Source organism: Mesoplodon densirostris, chromosome 17 (genome assembly GCF_025265405.1).
Source record: "Mesoplodon densirostris isolate mMesDen1 chromosome 17, mMesDen1 primary haplotype, whole genome shotgun sequence".
NCBI lineage: Eukaryota > Metazoa > Chordata > Mammalia > Artiodactyla > Ziphiidae > Mesoplodon > Mesoplodon densirostris.
The window spans coordinates 11,681,735-11,695,374 of record NC_082677.1 but is presented as its reverse complement, the minus strand read 5'-3'; the positions used below and the strand labels follow the sequence as shown (position 1 = coordinate 11,695,374).

The 13,640-nt window shown below is 42.5% G+C and overlaps 1 protein-coding gene across 1 annotated transcript in view; it reads left to right on the top strand.

Annotated features, from left to right (window-relative positions):
- Nucleotides 1-13,640, top strand: part of DCLK1 (doublecortin like kinase 1) — a 325,118-nt gene that overhangs the window by 269,844 nt on the left and 41,634 nt on the right. The window contains exons 9-11 of the mRNA XM_060079609.1: nt 2,013-2,070; nt 2,580-2,699; nt 6,327-6,473. Coding sequence (XP_059935592.1) covers nt 2,013-2,070; nt 2,580-2,699; nt 6,327-6,473 — 325 coding nt within the window. The remainder of the gene's footprint in view (nt 1-2,012; nt 2,071-2,579; nt 2,700-6,326; nt 6,474-13,640) is intronic.

The window sequence follows — 13,640 nt, the reverse complement described above, 5'->3', positions numbered from 1 at the left end:
TAGCTCTCTGTTCCTGCCTGGGACTGCTGGCTTTTATCAAAGCTGTCAGACCAAGAGTCCAGATGCCCTGCCATCAAATGAAACATCTTAAACTAGATAGGAAATTGCTCATGTATTCCAGTCTTAGATTTGCTTTGTCATAATTTTTAGTGATTCACGAAAAGCAGAATCCAGAAACACTTCAGCTTTTAGTTTTCCTCTTGATTAAATGTTTTCAAATTTGCAAACATACTCTTCAGAAGCCTCTTAAGAAGAGTTACTGAAAGGGACCCTGTGCTCCTTCTGTGATATGAGGATTCCCCTCGTAGATGAGTAATTTCACGTTCTCGTTTATCTGTTTGCGCGTACATTTAAAATTTCTAATGGGAAGTATTTTGTTGGCCCTCTAACTGAATGCTTTTTCTCCACCCCCATCCCATAGTACACACACAGCCTTGCTGAAGGTCTAGTGTTTATGTGGGGTTATCTAGCACCCCAAGCCCTGCATTTAGCCAGGGCTGACTCAGCCTTCCTCCATCATGTTCTCTGCCCACACGGGGGCCTGAAGAATCAACAGAGGCATACTTGGGGCTCTCAGTCCATTTCTTCACGAGGCTGAGGCAATTCGGGTTTCTCGGGGTACCCTGCACCCGGGCAGGGGAGCCGCCCTGAGGCAGAGGGGTTTCACCTCCTCGCATCCAAACCACAGCGCTCTCTAGTGGAGGAAATCAGCTTCAAAATGATTGTTTCAATCTAGTTTCATTCATCAGGTACAGTTATAAGAACTTGGTCAATGTTTATGGTTTTCCGCAGGCTAGTACCCTGAAGGTCCTGGAGGTATAGTGGAAGAAGTATTTTTTAGAAGTAAATGACATGAATGGTTTCTAAGATGCCCTTGAACCACACTGTAAATATCTGGCCTCACGATGTGTTTGGAGGCTCATCACTCTCTTGCTCTTGCCATAATGTACAACTGGGAAATTCTCCATACTGAACATTTTAAAACCCTATTTAAAAATTTGTTCTTGATCACCTTCACTCCCATTGTATTCATTTGGACCCCTGAAATTGGCCTTTATCTGTAGGTGAAAAGCTAGACTCTCTTGGTTTCCCCAGCAGATATGAAATGGCAGCGCTTGTGAAGTAGTGGTTTCTGATGATTATTAAGTATGCGTTGTGTCCTTTGACGGTAGACCTGTCGTGGTTGGCACTACAGTGTCTTGGAAGTGGTAACACAAACGAGGAAGCTGTTTAAAGCTGCAGTGTGACTAAGCCCTCCTTCACACACCCACCACGGCGGAGGGGCAGTGTTGGCTGGGCTGCATGCGAAGCAGAGACCCCGGGAGCTCCAAGGTCTGATCTTAGTGCGGCCGTGAGCCTCTGGCAAGGCGAGTTCATTTTCATTGTCACCTCCATTTCACTTCTGTCAAGGGAGACGGTGATGAAAGGCCCAAGAGGTCACGGGATGCTCAGTTAATGGCTGTATCCCTTTCTGTATTCCTCGAGCACCTCATCCGCTGGTTCTCCAGCAGAACACCCAGGGGTGCAGACAACCCAAGTGTGAAGAGTGTGAACTGCTGCTTGAGAGTTGTCAGTGTGGCCGTGAGAGCCATCCAGAAAGCTGTCACAGCTACACTTCACTTCGTGGAGAGAGAACTTCAAGAGAGAGACTGGGAAGAGGACGGGCAGAAACTCACATCCTGCCCACACCACTTCAGAGGGGGGGTCAGAGCGCAGCCACCTTGCAGGGGGACTTAGGCCTGGGACTGGCAATAGCAGCGGTTTTACTACAAGTATGACAGTGTTAGCAGCTTGTGAATGTTTCTCTGCTGGCATGTCCGTTGTCCTCACACTTGGTCAGCCCCTTAAAGTTCACTTATTTCTTTTAAAAAAGGAAAAGAGAATGTTTTACAAAATAGTTACACCACAGTGCAAGATCAAGGCGGTAAGAAATGAATCCTTAACAGGATGATTCAAAAGATCTGAAATTAAGTTGTTTTTATTTATTTATTTTTTAAACTTTCTCTTTGCAGGTCGACTGCCAGGGAGTATGCTCTGAAAATTATCAAGAAAAGCAAGTGTCGAGGCAAAGTATGTATAAGGTTTATTCTTATGAAAATACAGTGTTTTGGAGGCAGGACGAAACACAAAGATGAGCTCCCGAATAAACATAAGTTTACGCCAGGAGCTGTGTTTTGGTGGAACAGAATGTTATAGACGTATTAGGATATAACTTTATTCTATAAATATTCCTGGAATAAAAGTTAGTGGGAATGATTGGATGTTATTTCTGTTCCTTCTCTGTGTTTGCCTGTTTGCTTACTTCTTCTGTTACTTTTGTGATCTGAGTTTCATTTCATCCTTCTATATGCAGTTATACTTACCAGGGTAGGTTCTGAAATTACAAGCATCTTCTAAGGACCTTCAACATCTCTTGGCAATTCTAGGCTATGTGAATATCAGAATTTAAGATAGACTCCTTATATTTTACCCAAAATACATCTCCCTTGATCTTCAAATAGTATAGTTTTGTTCATTCAAGTTAGCTCCTCATATATTTTGATGCGTATATTGATTAAGGTAACTTTTGCCTTGAACAGGAGCACATGATCCAGAATGAGGTGTCTATTTTAAGAAGAGTGAAGCATCCCAATATCGTTCTTCTGATCGAAGAGATGGATGTACCAACGGAGCTGTATCTTGTCATGGAATTAGTAAAGGTGTGTGTTTTGGAGAAAGAGATAAACCTGTACAAGGCACCCCACTCTTTTTTTTTTTTTTTTCGGTACGCAGGCCTCTCACTGTTGCGGCCTCTCCCGTTGTGGAGCGCAGGCTCCGGATGCACAGGCTCAGCGGCCATGGCTCACGGGCCCAGCCGCTTCGCGGCACGTGGGATCTTCCCGGACCGGGGCACGAACCCGCGTCCCCTGCATCAGCAGGCGTATTTTCAACCACTGCGCCATCAGGGAAGCCCCACCCCACTCTTCTATATAATAGAGCTCTCTCCTTTATTTCTTCCCACCCACATCCAGTCTCTTATTTCTGTGCATTGGCATAATGGTTAAGAGTATTAGCCCTAGAATTATACTCAGAAGTTCAAGTCCCAGCCTTGACATAAATAGCTCCCTGATCTTAGGCATACCTGTCTGTACCTCGGTTCTCTCCTGTGTAAAATGAGAATAATAATCGCTAGGAATAAAAATGGCTAGGAGTGTTATTGTGAGGGTAAGAGGGATGTCTTTCACCAGCTTCTGTGACACAGAAAGTATCAGATGCCAATACAGTTGTTGTTATTGTTGTAGTAGAAGCTGTTCACTTTTCCAGGAACTACATCCAGAAGTATCATTATTATAAGAACAAGCTTTAAACTTTGAGCCACCACCAGAATAGAAAAAGAGCCCCATCTTAATAATGATGTGAATCGTCTGCCACCTCTCGCTGAAGGTTACAATCTCATCCTGTCGCATAAAATTAAGTTTGTATTCCGCTCAATCATAGAATATGGGAATGGCCAAATGTTGACGATGGTTGAGTCTAGGTGGAAGGTAACCCCCTTGTTCCCTCTACTTCCATGCTTGAAATTTTCTTAATTAGAAGTTTTTAAAAATTGAATGTTTCCTGTTCATGAAGTCGTAGTTTTCTCAAGCCTTTTCTATTATGTTACTCTAACTGAAGGCGTAAGTAGTTTCTACATTAGTTGTAAAGTGATATAAGTTAGTCACGTCACTTTCTCCATCAGCGGTGCGCCAGTGAGCAGCGGGGGCTCCAGGAGCCTGTCTAGAATCGCTCACCTGAGCTGGTGGTGGGAATCAGCAGCCTGGAATGTGGGGTTTCCTTCTGTAAAGATTTAAGACCAGGCAAGCATTTAATCAACGAATCTGTTACTATATAGAAGAATGTTCGTTCTAGGGCCTACAAACTTTCATTATTCAGGCTTTCCTTGCTTTACATCTGTTGGCCTTTTTTAACGTAGTGGTTATTTATGTTTATAGATGAAGCCTGTTCTTTTTCTACTTCAAGTTAAGATTTGTTCCTCTGAGGGCGAGGGCTTTTTTGTTTGTAGTAACACAGGTTACTGTCACGTTTGAGAATAAGGGAGATAAAAATGCTAACCGTTTATTCCAACGAAGAAAGGTCAATTTCATTTATTCAGAAGATTTCATGTTGGCACTTAATGACCACATATAGTTTGGTAACTACCAACATTGTCCATTAACAGCCTTTGTGAATTCTCTCTGGGTGACCAGGATAGCCTAACAAGGCCAGATTGTGTCTGCATAGTCCAGCACTGGGACTCCTCAGTTGAGCCACTATAATATTGTACCCTTACATTTAGTCTGACCGAGAACCACCGTGAGGCCAGGTCTGAAAGCATCCCGAGAAGTGAAGGCCAACCCCAGGCTTGACCTGAAAGTCTCCCAGGACATCCCCCCTGAGGAATTTTGCTTGGCCTGTGCTTGTCAAACCCTGAGAGGCCAGCAGGATGCCCAGGGGAGCCTGAAGCTGTAGGATAAATGAGGCCTGTGTTCCAGAAAACAGTGAAGTGACCGTTCTTAGGAGTGAAATTCCATAATTACCAAGAACGGGACTTTAGACTTCTGGCTGCAGACGTAAACACATGCACACTGCTTGTGTGCTCGGAGGAAGGGAGGCCTGTGGACGGGGTGGCCCTGGGGCCCGTTGCTAAGGGGTCATCACGAGGGAGGAAGACAACGGGAGTGGAGGGGACACTCCAGGAAGCGGCTCTGCTGAGGCCGGTGTGGAGTGAGGAGGGGGTGTGGCCCGTGTGGCTGACCAGGGGAGACATACGCTACCTGGAGCGTAGACGTAGCTGGTCTAGGTGGAGGCAGGAAACGAGGTTGGGCGGTTGGAATGAGGGTTGGGAGCAGAACGGGGAGAGCCGTGGGAAGGGAGCGCTGAGTTCACGACGAGAGCAGGAGACGTCGAGTGGGAAGGCGACGGTCCCTGCACACAGTGCTTTGGGTAAAGAGCCGGGGGACGGCCCACAAGGCTGTGTCAGAGGCAGGCCTTAAAGGGAGGACTGGTGAGATCTGTTGACTGATCTGCTGAGGGTGAAGAAGAAATGAGATTACAGGCTGCCTGGAGCCTAGATAACCAGGACGATGGTGGAGGCTTGGCAGGGTCACCCCATACCGCCCCACACAGGGTCCGGCGTGCTGTTCACGCAAACCACGGTGAAAACCCCACCTCCCGAGGTGGCGTGGAAACACCTGCAAACCCGCACAGAGCAGCCTTGCCTTTGCAAGAGACAATGTTGAGAGGGAAAGTGTTCATTTGGAAAAAAATGTATGTGCTTAGCTTGGGAACGGCTGTGGCTGGAGGGTCAGTGGGAGACACTCCCCGCCCCTGAACAGAGATTATACAGTCACAGAGGGCCAGGTCAGGGTTTGAACATTGTCAGCCTACATGTGCTCTATTTTGCGTTTGCTATTTTAAAACAAAAATTAAATCTCTTAGCTCATTAGGTAACAGATGAACACAGTCAGCCACTGGGCTCGGCTCTCTGGGACCTCATGTGCAAGAAGGATGCACACATTGTCTGTAAATCAGACCCAACTTGGCTGAAAGCGTTTCAAATAAATGGATCTAAAATTGGAGCCTAAAATCTTTGTTTCACCAAATAACGATAAATTAGCCAGGAACAGTGGAAACAAAAGTTCAGATGGATAATGGTACTAGAAAACTTTCTTTGAAATTTCTCCACCCTCCTCCCTCTCTTTCTCTTTCATCTTTGGAGTGACAGTTTCTGGTCCTTTTCTCTGTTCTTACAAAGAAGCACATTATTGAAAAAGAAAACACTACGCCCACGCCAAGAGACCTAAATCTAGAGAACTGAAGAGAACTCTGTGTGTGTGTGTGTGTCTGTGTGTGTGTGTGGTGTGTTAATTTCACAAGGCAGCATTTTGTTAAGGGTGCAGTTTGCAGTGTTACCTGTTTCTCATTTTGGGAGATTTGGGATTATGAGTTTGACCTTCTGCTGGCAGTTGGCATGAGGCAGGTAGCACATGCCACCAGGATTCCCAGGTGTCACAAGGCCTCTGCCCTGGAAACCTGGCTCCGCTTCCCCTCCCTGGCTGGGAGTTTAAAGGCAGAGAATCCTCTCTCTTTCCTTTGAGCTCTGGAGGAAATGTCACTGGCTCTCACAGTGGGGAGAGAAATCACTCTAAGGTCTCCGGGCCTTGGAGAGAGAGGTGACAGGAAAAGCCCTCGGAACCCAGAGACCCTGAACGCATCCTTCACTCCCTTTATAGCGTGTCAGGCGCCTCTCCAGGCAGCCCCATTGGACCATCTGTTAACGTGCTTCTCCTCCTGCTGTTCTGTCTCAGGGAGGCGACCTCTTCGACGCCATCACTTCCACTAACAAATACACTGAGCGAGACGCCAGTGGGATGCTGTACAACCTGGCCAGCGCCATCAAATACCTGCACAGCGTCAACATCGTCCACCGTGACATCAAGCCAGAGAATCTGCTGGTAAGAGGGATTCCAACTGCAGGACGTCTTGAGTTCCAAGCATTCATGAGTGAATATGAACGTTTCTCCTTTTTTTTGCTTTTCCATTTTCTTAAAAAAAAAAAAAAAAAAAGACCGTAAAGGCTGTTTTCCAGCTGGCCTTCAGTAACTAGCTGGAAACTAGTCTTTTAAGTTGATCTGTCAGGGTTGGCGTACCATTAGGAGCACTTAATTTATTAGCAAATAAAAACCCGAGGCAGGGGGACAGGAATAGAGCTCAAGAAGTCTAGGGCGATGGTTAAGACCATGGGCCAGGCCAGTCATGAGGAGTATTTACACTGACATTATTTATCAACAGCACTTTTGTGTTAGAAAGCTTCTACCTGGGGGGGAAAAAAAAATGGAAGCCTTTGTAGACTTTGTCTTAGTCTCCCATTTTACGTCCTAATAATATGATCTCAGAGCTGAGAGAATAAATCATTGTGAGTTTTCAAGACACCAGCCCCTCAGCATAAAAATAACCATGATGACGACAGATTTAAAGATCAGAGACATTCCGTCCTCCCTTTAGGCCCATTTGGTTTGCTTTTCATGAACTTCGTGTCTCTGGGGAAACACTGAGAGTTCTCCATGCAAGCAAATGAGGATGTTCTCCTAATCCCATTGTTAAGGGGACCGTATTGAGAGAATTCAGGAGACAGAGGCTGGGCATCGGGGAGCTGTAACTAGTGAATGTGGGAGTATCATAAATTTTGTTGGCTATTCAGGGTGGAATGTTAATGAAATATATTCAGTTTCTCACCCCCACCCGAGATGCTAGTTCTTCTTCTACTTTCATCATCCAACCCCAAGAGTCATGTATTATATGACTGTTAGTTTGTCCATCTCTTCAGAAATCTGGGAAATGAGGATTCTCTTTCTGAAGCAGTGTTTCTCCAACGGTGGTCCAAAGACCCCCTGCATCAGAATGACTCCCAGATGCCTGTTAAAAATGTAAATTTCTGAGCTTCCCTGTAGCCCCACCAAATCAGAATCTGGTGACTGGTGACAGGGTGCAGATCTGCACTGCCGCCAGCTCCCCAGCTGAATGAACACTCAAGTTCAACGGCAGATGAACAGCCCAACTCCCACCACCAATAAAGGCTGTTAAGACCTGCTGCTGTGGAGGCCACCTGTGCTCACCCCATGCTAAGGGCTTCAATCTCGGTATTTCATTCCATCCTCACCACAGCCATACGGGGTAAGGTCTACCACTGTCCCATTTCACAGGTGAGGAAACGGGGTGCCTAGAAGTTGAAAGACCCCCTCGAGGTAATCACAGCTCTTAAGTGGAAGGGCCAAGGTCACAACCTATGTCCTACTCCAAGGCCCAAACTTTTAACCACTAGACTGCATAAAGCCGTGAATTAGGGAGAGAGGTTTTCTATGTGCTTCCTCTGTGCCATGGACTGTGTCAGGGAACAGAGAGGCATATGCCTTCAGGGAGGGGCATTCAGGTAGGAAGAGTAGGCATTCAAGAAATAAATACACAAGCAATTAGTTAATTGCTATTAAGTTGGTAATCTTGTAGCTACTGGCTGATGGAGGCGGTTGAGGTCCAATGATGGAGCTCTGACTTAATTGCCCCTCAAATTCCACATCTCCACAGTCGCCTAAACATTCGCTTCTGCCTTGTCTGCATTCTTTCTTCCTGTGTCCCGACTTATGTAGGACTGTCTCATGGGAACGGACTCACAACTGAGCCTTTGTTTAAAAATTTCTCTAAGCTCCGAAGATTCAGTGATTGAAAATTAAAGTTTCATTTTCCTTCCTGCTTTTGCAGTTCAGTTTTGTGTACCCATTGTTCAACCTGCTTTTCACCAGAGCACTGTTTCTATAAATGCCATAAATGGTTACATAGCAGTGGGCTTTTACTAAAATGACAATTTGCAGGGTACTTTTTAGGTACTGTGCTCATTTGAACATATTTTACTTTAAATTACCCAAAGAGGAAAAAAGTTCTCTCCCTTTTTCCTTTCTTTTCTAATTTAAGAATATGAAAAATGTATATATGCACATATATATATGTGTGTACACATATATATATAGACAAACACACACCATTGCAGTCATTCATAATGCAGGTTTAAAATATATATATGAACAACCAAAGTAATTCTGCTTCTCCAGTATAGTAATTTCTTTCTATAGGAGAGTGGTAAGGATTGGTGAGGTTTGCAGGGATAAATCTACTATAGGATAAAATAGGTAGAAGAATAGAATAATTTTAACAAAATTAGAATGACATCACTAATTGCACTTGAGACTTCTATTAACGTCATATTCTGTTGACCTTTATGTGGAAATAATAGAGAATTGTCATGGGAAGCACGAAATCACATACTCAGGATTTATAGTCAGATGGACAAAAGTTCAAAACCAAGGGCTTCACTCTTCTACTGTCCAGTCTTCTGACCTTGAACAAGATACTTCTTTGAGCCTCCTTTAAGGGGACTGTATGAAGATAAAGAGATACCATGGGACTATTAGTTCCCTTTTTTATTCCCCTTTTATTTGTAATAAAAATTAAATTATCCCTAAAAATAAAACTGTTTAACAGTACAATGTTACATTGTAACAATCATTTTTCATCTTTTTTGACATTTCTTTTAAAATGTTACTATCTTCCCAGGCATGGATTTGCCATCTCGTGGCAGAATGTAGAGCTAGAGACTATTTTTGGAAAAATGCTATAATAAATTTAATGCAGAGAGTTTCAATCCATTTTCTAACTACCGGGAAACTGAAAGAAATAAAAAAGGCCTCACCGCACACTTTGCATTACTGTTCTATTAAGAGACCTCAAAAAACCCCTAAATTGTTAGGCTGCTGATAAATTTTTGCTAATTAAGTGTTTAATGTTTGTTATAAGTAGCAAAGAATTATTTATAAATGTAGGCATTTCAGCTATAGATTTCATTTTATATAGCATCATTGCATATGCAGAACTTTTAGAATTTTTTATTTTTAATTCTTAGAGAACAATATACAAATATCATAGCTTGGCCTTAAGGATCTATATTAATCATATGGATGATTTATTCAAGTCTAAGTATTTGATCAAGTCAAAGCATTTTAATGAGAAAATTTGACTTACAGTGATGTTTCCAGCTACATTTTAGGCAAAAACTGGGAACTGACCCAATAGGAATAGCTCTTATAATTTTATTATTGCATTGTTACTAAGGGTTTTTTTCTTAAATAAGTTAATCATGCCAGTGATTTTACGTGATTCTTTCTGCTTTAATCGTCAGGCCTGGTGCTTAGTGATCATATGGATGAGTGACAGGTGAATGAGAGGGTGGATTAGATAAGAGAGTGAGTGAATGGTGATACTTCACATAATAGAGGACAGACCCACCGTGGCAAGCCCTTGTCATTTCTCAATTCATCTATTACGTTGAGGACTTATGTTGGCCACAGACTAAAACTCTCTGAGTAGGGGGAGAGATTACAGTGCTTCCCCAGCTGCACTTATGCATGGAACCATTTTGTGTGTGTGGGGGGGTGCGAGTGCCATGATAGTTTATGACAAAAAGGAACCTTTTGCTTTAAAAAAAAACAACAGCCCATAAATTGTCTGAGATCAACTGCTTTCAGTTTACATGAGTCACCACTAGATGGCAAGCTTGCACCCTTGGCAGCAGAAATCAGCAGCAGCAGCCTGGTTTTTTGCAGGGAGCTGGGAGGGTCTTTTTAAAATGTATATGCAGATGCCTCCTTCTTAGGAAAATTAAAGTCTTTATGGCAAAAAATAACTTACATCACTAGTTTTTATTAGATTCCAGAAATAACACAGTAATTTTCTTGACATATAAAAATTTCTGTTCAAAAAACTTTTTGCTTCTAAATTCTTTAATACTGTCTAGGAGAAAGCAGTTTCTCAGGGTTACTGCTTCTCTTGGTCAGAAATTTTCTTTCAGCAACTCTCTGTCGAGGTGTTCGTGCCTGTTCCTCGCTGCCCATCAAAATGGCATGTGCAGCTAATGACCCTCATTTTCATGAAATGGGTTGAATCTAGTAATAAATTATCTTGTTTTCCCCCAAGTGATGACCATAGGTTGTGCTCCAGCTCTTCTTAGTTTCCACTTCGAGCCAACACTGAGCTCACCAGATAATGGATTTCCTTCTGCCTTAATCCCAGGACACTTAATCCCCAAATAAACCCATTTTGTGATAGGATCACTAACTACACTGGTAGATAAGGCCAGGGCCACAGATGGAGCACTAGAGGTTGTAAACAAAAACACAGTTGAGTGGATTTGTAGTCAGTCCACTGCATGATGAACTTGAGCCACTAGAGTGTTGATGAACGGATCGGGGATCACCCTGAGGAGGGAGCTGTGGGTCTCACAGGAGCCTGTCACTAGCCCCGCCCTAATCAGCATTGCCTGAGCTCAGATGAAGATGTATTCTATATATCAAGTGACAGACTTGAGATCCAAAACTATCTTTGGCTCCATAAAGGCCCCAAATCAGTAAGATGAAATTTAACAAGAGATAAACATAAATCTCTATAGACTAAGTTGGTTTTGGTATAGTTGTTTTAAGGACCATTGCAGAAAAATAGTGATGGGAAAATTTGGCCCAGTTTAAAGGCTATTCACTGACCGTAAGTTCACTGTGAGTCTTAGTGTAACATGACTGCCACAAATACCAACGTGCCCGTAGACTCCTTTCACTGAAAGAGTGTCGCCATCAAGAGAGTCCCTGCCCTGCTTATACCACATGACACCAGGTGGGAGGGACCCGAACACATCACGTCAGGGGCCTGGGTTCAGCCCAGAGAAGGGATGGTGAAAGTGGAACAGAGTGGCTCTCATCAAAGGCCGCCAGATGTAAGACGGGAGAACGTTTTTGTGCTGTGTGTGTGAGCACTAAACTCAAACTAAAGAGAAGACATTAATGACAGATCTGAGGTTGACGTAAGGAGAAACTTTCTAACAATTACACCTGTTTGAAAAGTCAGTGGCTTTTATTACAGGTCACTTGTAGTCATTGAAACTGTCCAAACAGAAACGGAATGATCGTTTTTCATAGGTGTTTAGAAAAAAATTCCTTCTCTCTGAATTTGGTTAAAAGTTGAGGGAAAATAGAAGAAAAAGAACATTTTCCCCAAACATGATTTAATAGAATAATATGCCAGTTACTGTACTAAACATTCACTGAGGGCCCTTCTCCAAGGATCTGTGATTCCATCAGGGGAAGAAGACAGGAAGTAAAAGTGTAGTGTGTCCCCAGGATTGATCAGCATCTGTCTGCTCCGCTAGCCATTTCTTCTGTCATTTAGGACTTGAGTAGTATCATTCACTTCATTTTTTTTTTTAACGTCTTTATTGGAGTATAATTGCTTTACGATGGTGTGTTCATTCACTTCATTTTAAAATGACATGGCCTTACTGGACTAGCAAAGATGAATAATAATGATATACTGGGTTGGCAAATTTATGAGGATACCAATCATCTCATATGAATCAGTGCAAGATTAACTTGGTGGAACCTTTCTGAAAGGAAGTTTGGTAATATGTAACTAAAGCCTTAAATAATGTGCACCCTGTGACCAAGTAATTCTACTTCTAAAAATGTAACCTAGGGCCTCCCTGGTGGCGCAGTGGTTGAGAGTCCGCCTGCCGATGCAGGGGATACGGGTTCGTGCCCCGGTCTGGGAGGATCCCATATGCCGCGGAGCGGCTGGGCCCGTGAGCCATGGCCGCTGGGCCTGCGCATCCGGAGCCTGTGCTCCGCAACGGGAGAGGCCACAACAGTGAGAGGCCCACATAACGCAAAAAAAAAAAAAAAAAAAAAAATGTAACCTAAAGAAAAAATATCAGATATGTATACATACATAGGGATGGTCATCTCAGTGTTTTTTGATATGGAAAGAAAAAATATATATATATATAGAAACAGTTACGTCAGGGCACTGATTTTTTAAAGAATGACATGATATGCAGGCAGGCAGACATCCTGGTTAGAATCATGGACTTGGACATGCCCGAGCTTAAGTTCCGGCTCTGCCACTCATTAGCTTTGTAACATTTGTCAAGTTACGTAACATCTCTGATCCTCAATTTTTTTATCTGCAAAATAGCAGTAATATTACTTAATGGTATTGTTGTGAAGATCAAATGGGATATTGAGCATGAAGTCCTAAACAGGAGGCCTGGCAGGGGCTCAGTCAACAGCAGTGGTAGTAGTTTGGGGGATTATTATTATTATGGTGCATCCATACAATGGAGTATCCAGCAGCCACTGAAAATCATGATGTAAATATATGCTTATTCACTTGGGCAAACATTCAGGATATACTGTCCAGTGAAAAAAGAAAAACAGGAAAGAGAGAGAAAGAAAGCTCTTGGAAGTTTATACCCTAAAGGTTAATAATGGTTATTTTTAGGTGTCAGGATTATGGGTGAGTTTAATTCCTTTCTTTCTGTAATTATCTGTCTTTTCTAATTTTCCTACAATGACATATTGGATATTACTTGTGTGACAAAAATGTAACAGTTTTTAAGAATTGCAGTGACATTGAGTTCCCACAATTTTAACAAAATCCTGGGATGTACAATTACTACAGAATCCAGAATGTGCGTGTTTTGTGCATCTCACTGCAGCTGCATAGAACTCCTTTCTAGATAGTTTCAAGACTGTTTTAAAGGAGGGATGAGAATCAGGTTTCCTGGAGTTTCTATTCACTTCTCCATCTTCCCACATATCTCTAGGGTAACACTTTGAAAAGCTATTTTATTTTTTCTTCTAATGTTGTTGCCCCTCTTCTGACTTCTGTACAACTTTTATTATTTTTATTATTTCATTTAATTTTTTGTTTCATAAAGCTTTTACATGTGGGTATAAAATGAATTTGGTTCTTTTTTTTTAAATTTGGTTCTTTTAAGAGTTAATTATTTTTCCAGGAGGTTTAATTCAAAGTATGGAGACTATAAAGTGCATTTTGCAAAATAATTCCCTGCATAAATGTTGTTACACTTCACTTCTTAAAAATTAAAGGTTAAATTTAATCCACTGGTTTTAGGAGATATCATAAAGGCCAAATACCTTGGCTAGAAGAAAATCAATGTCTTTTTTAAAAAGATACCATATTTGTTGAAAAGTAAATTCACTTTTTTTCATGGCTTTGTCAATTTCATG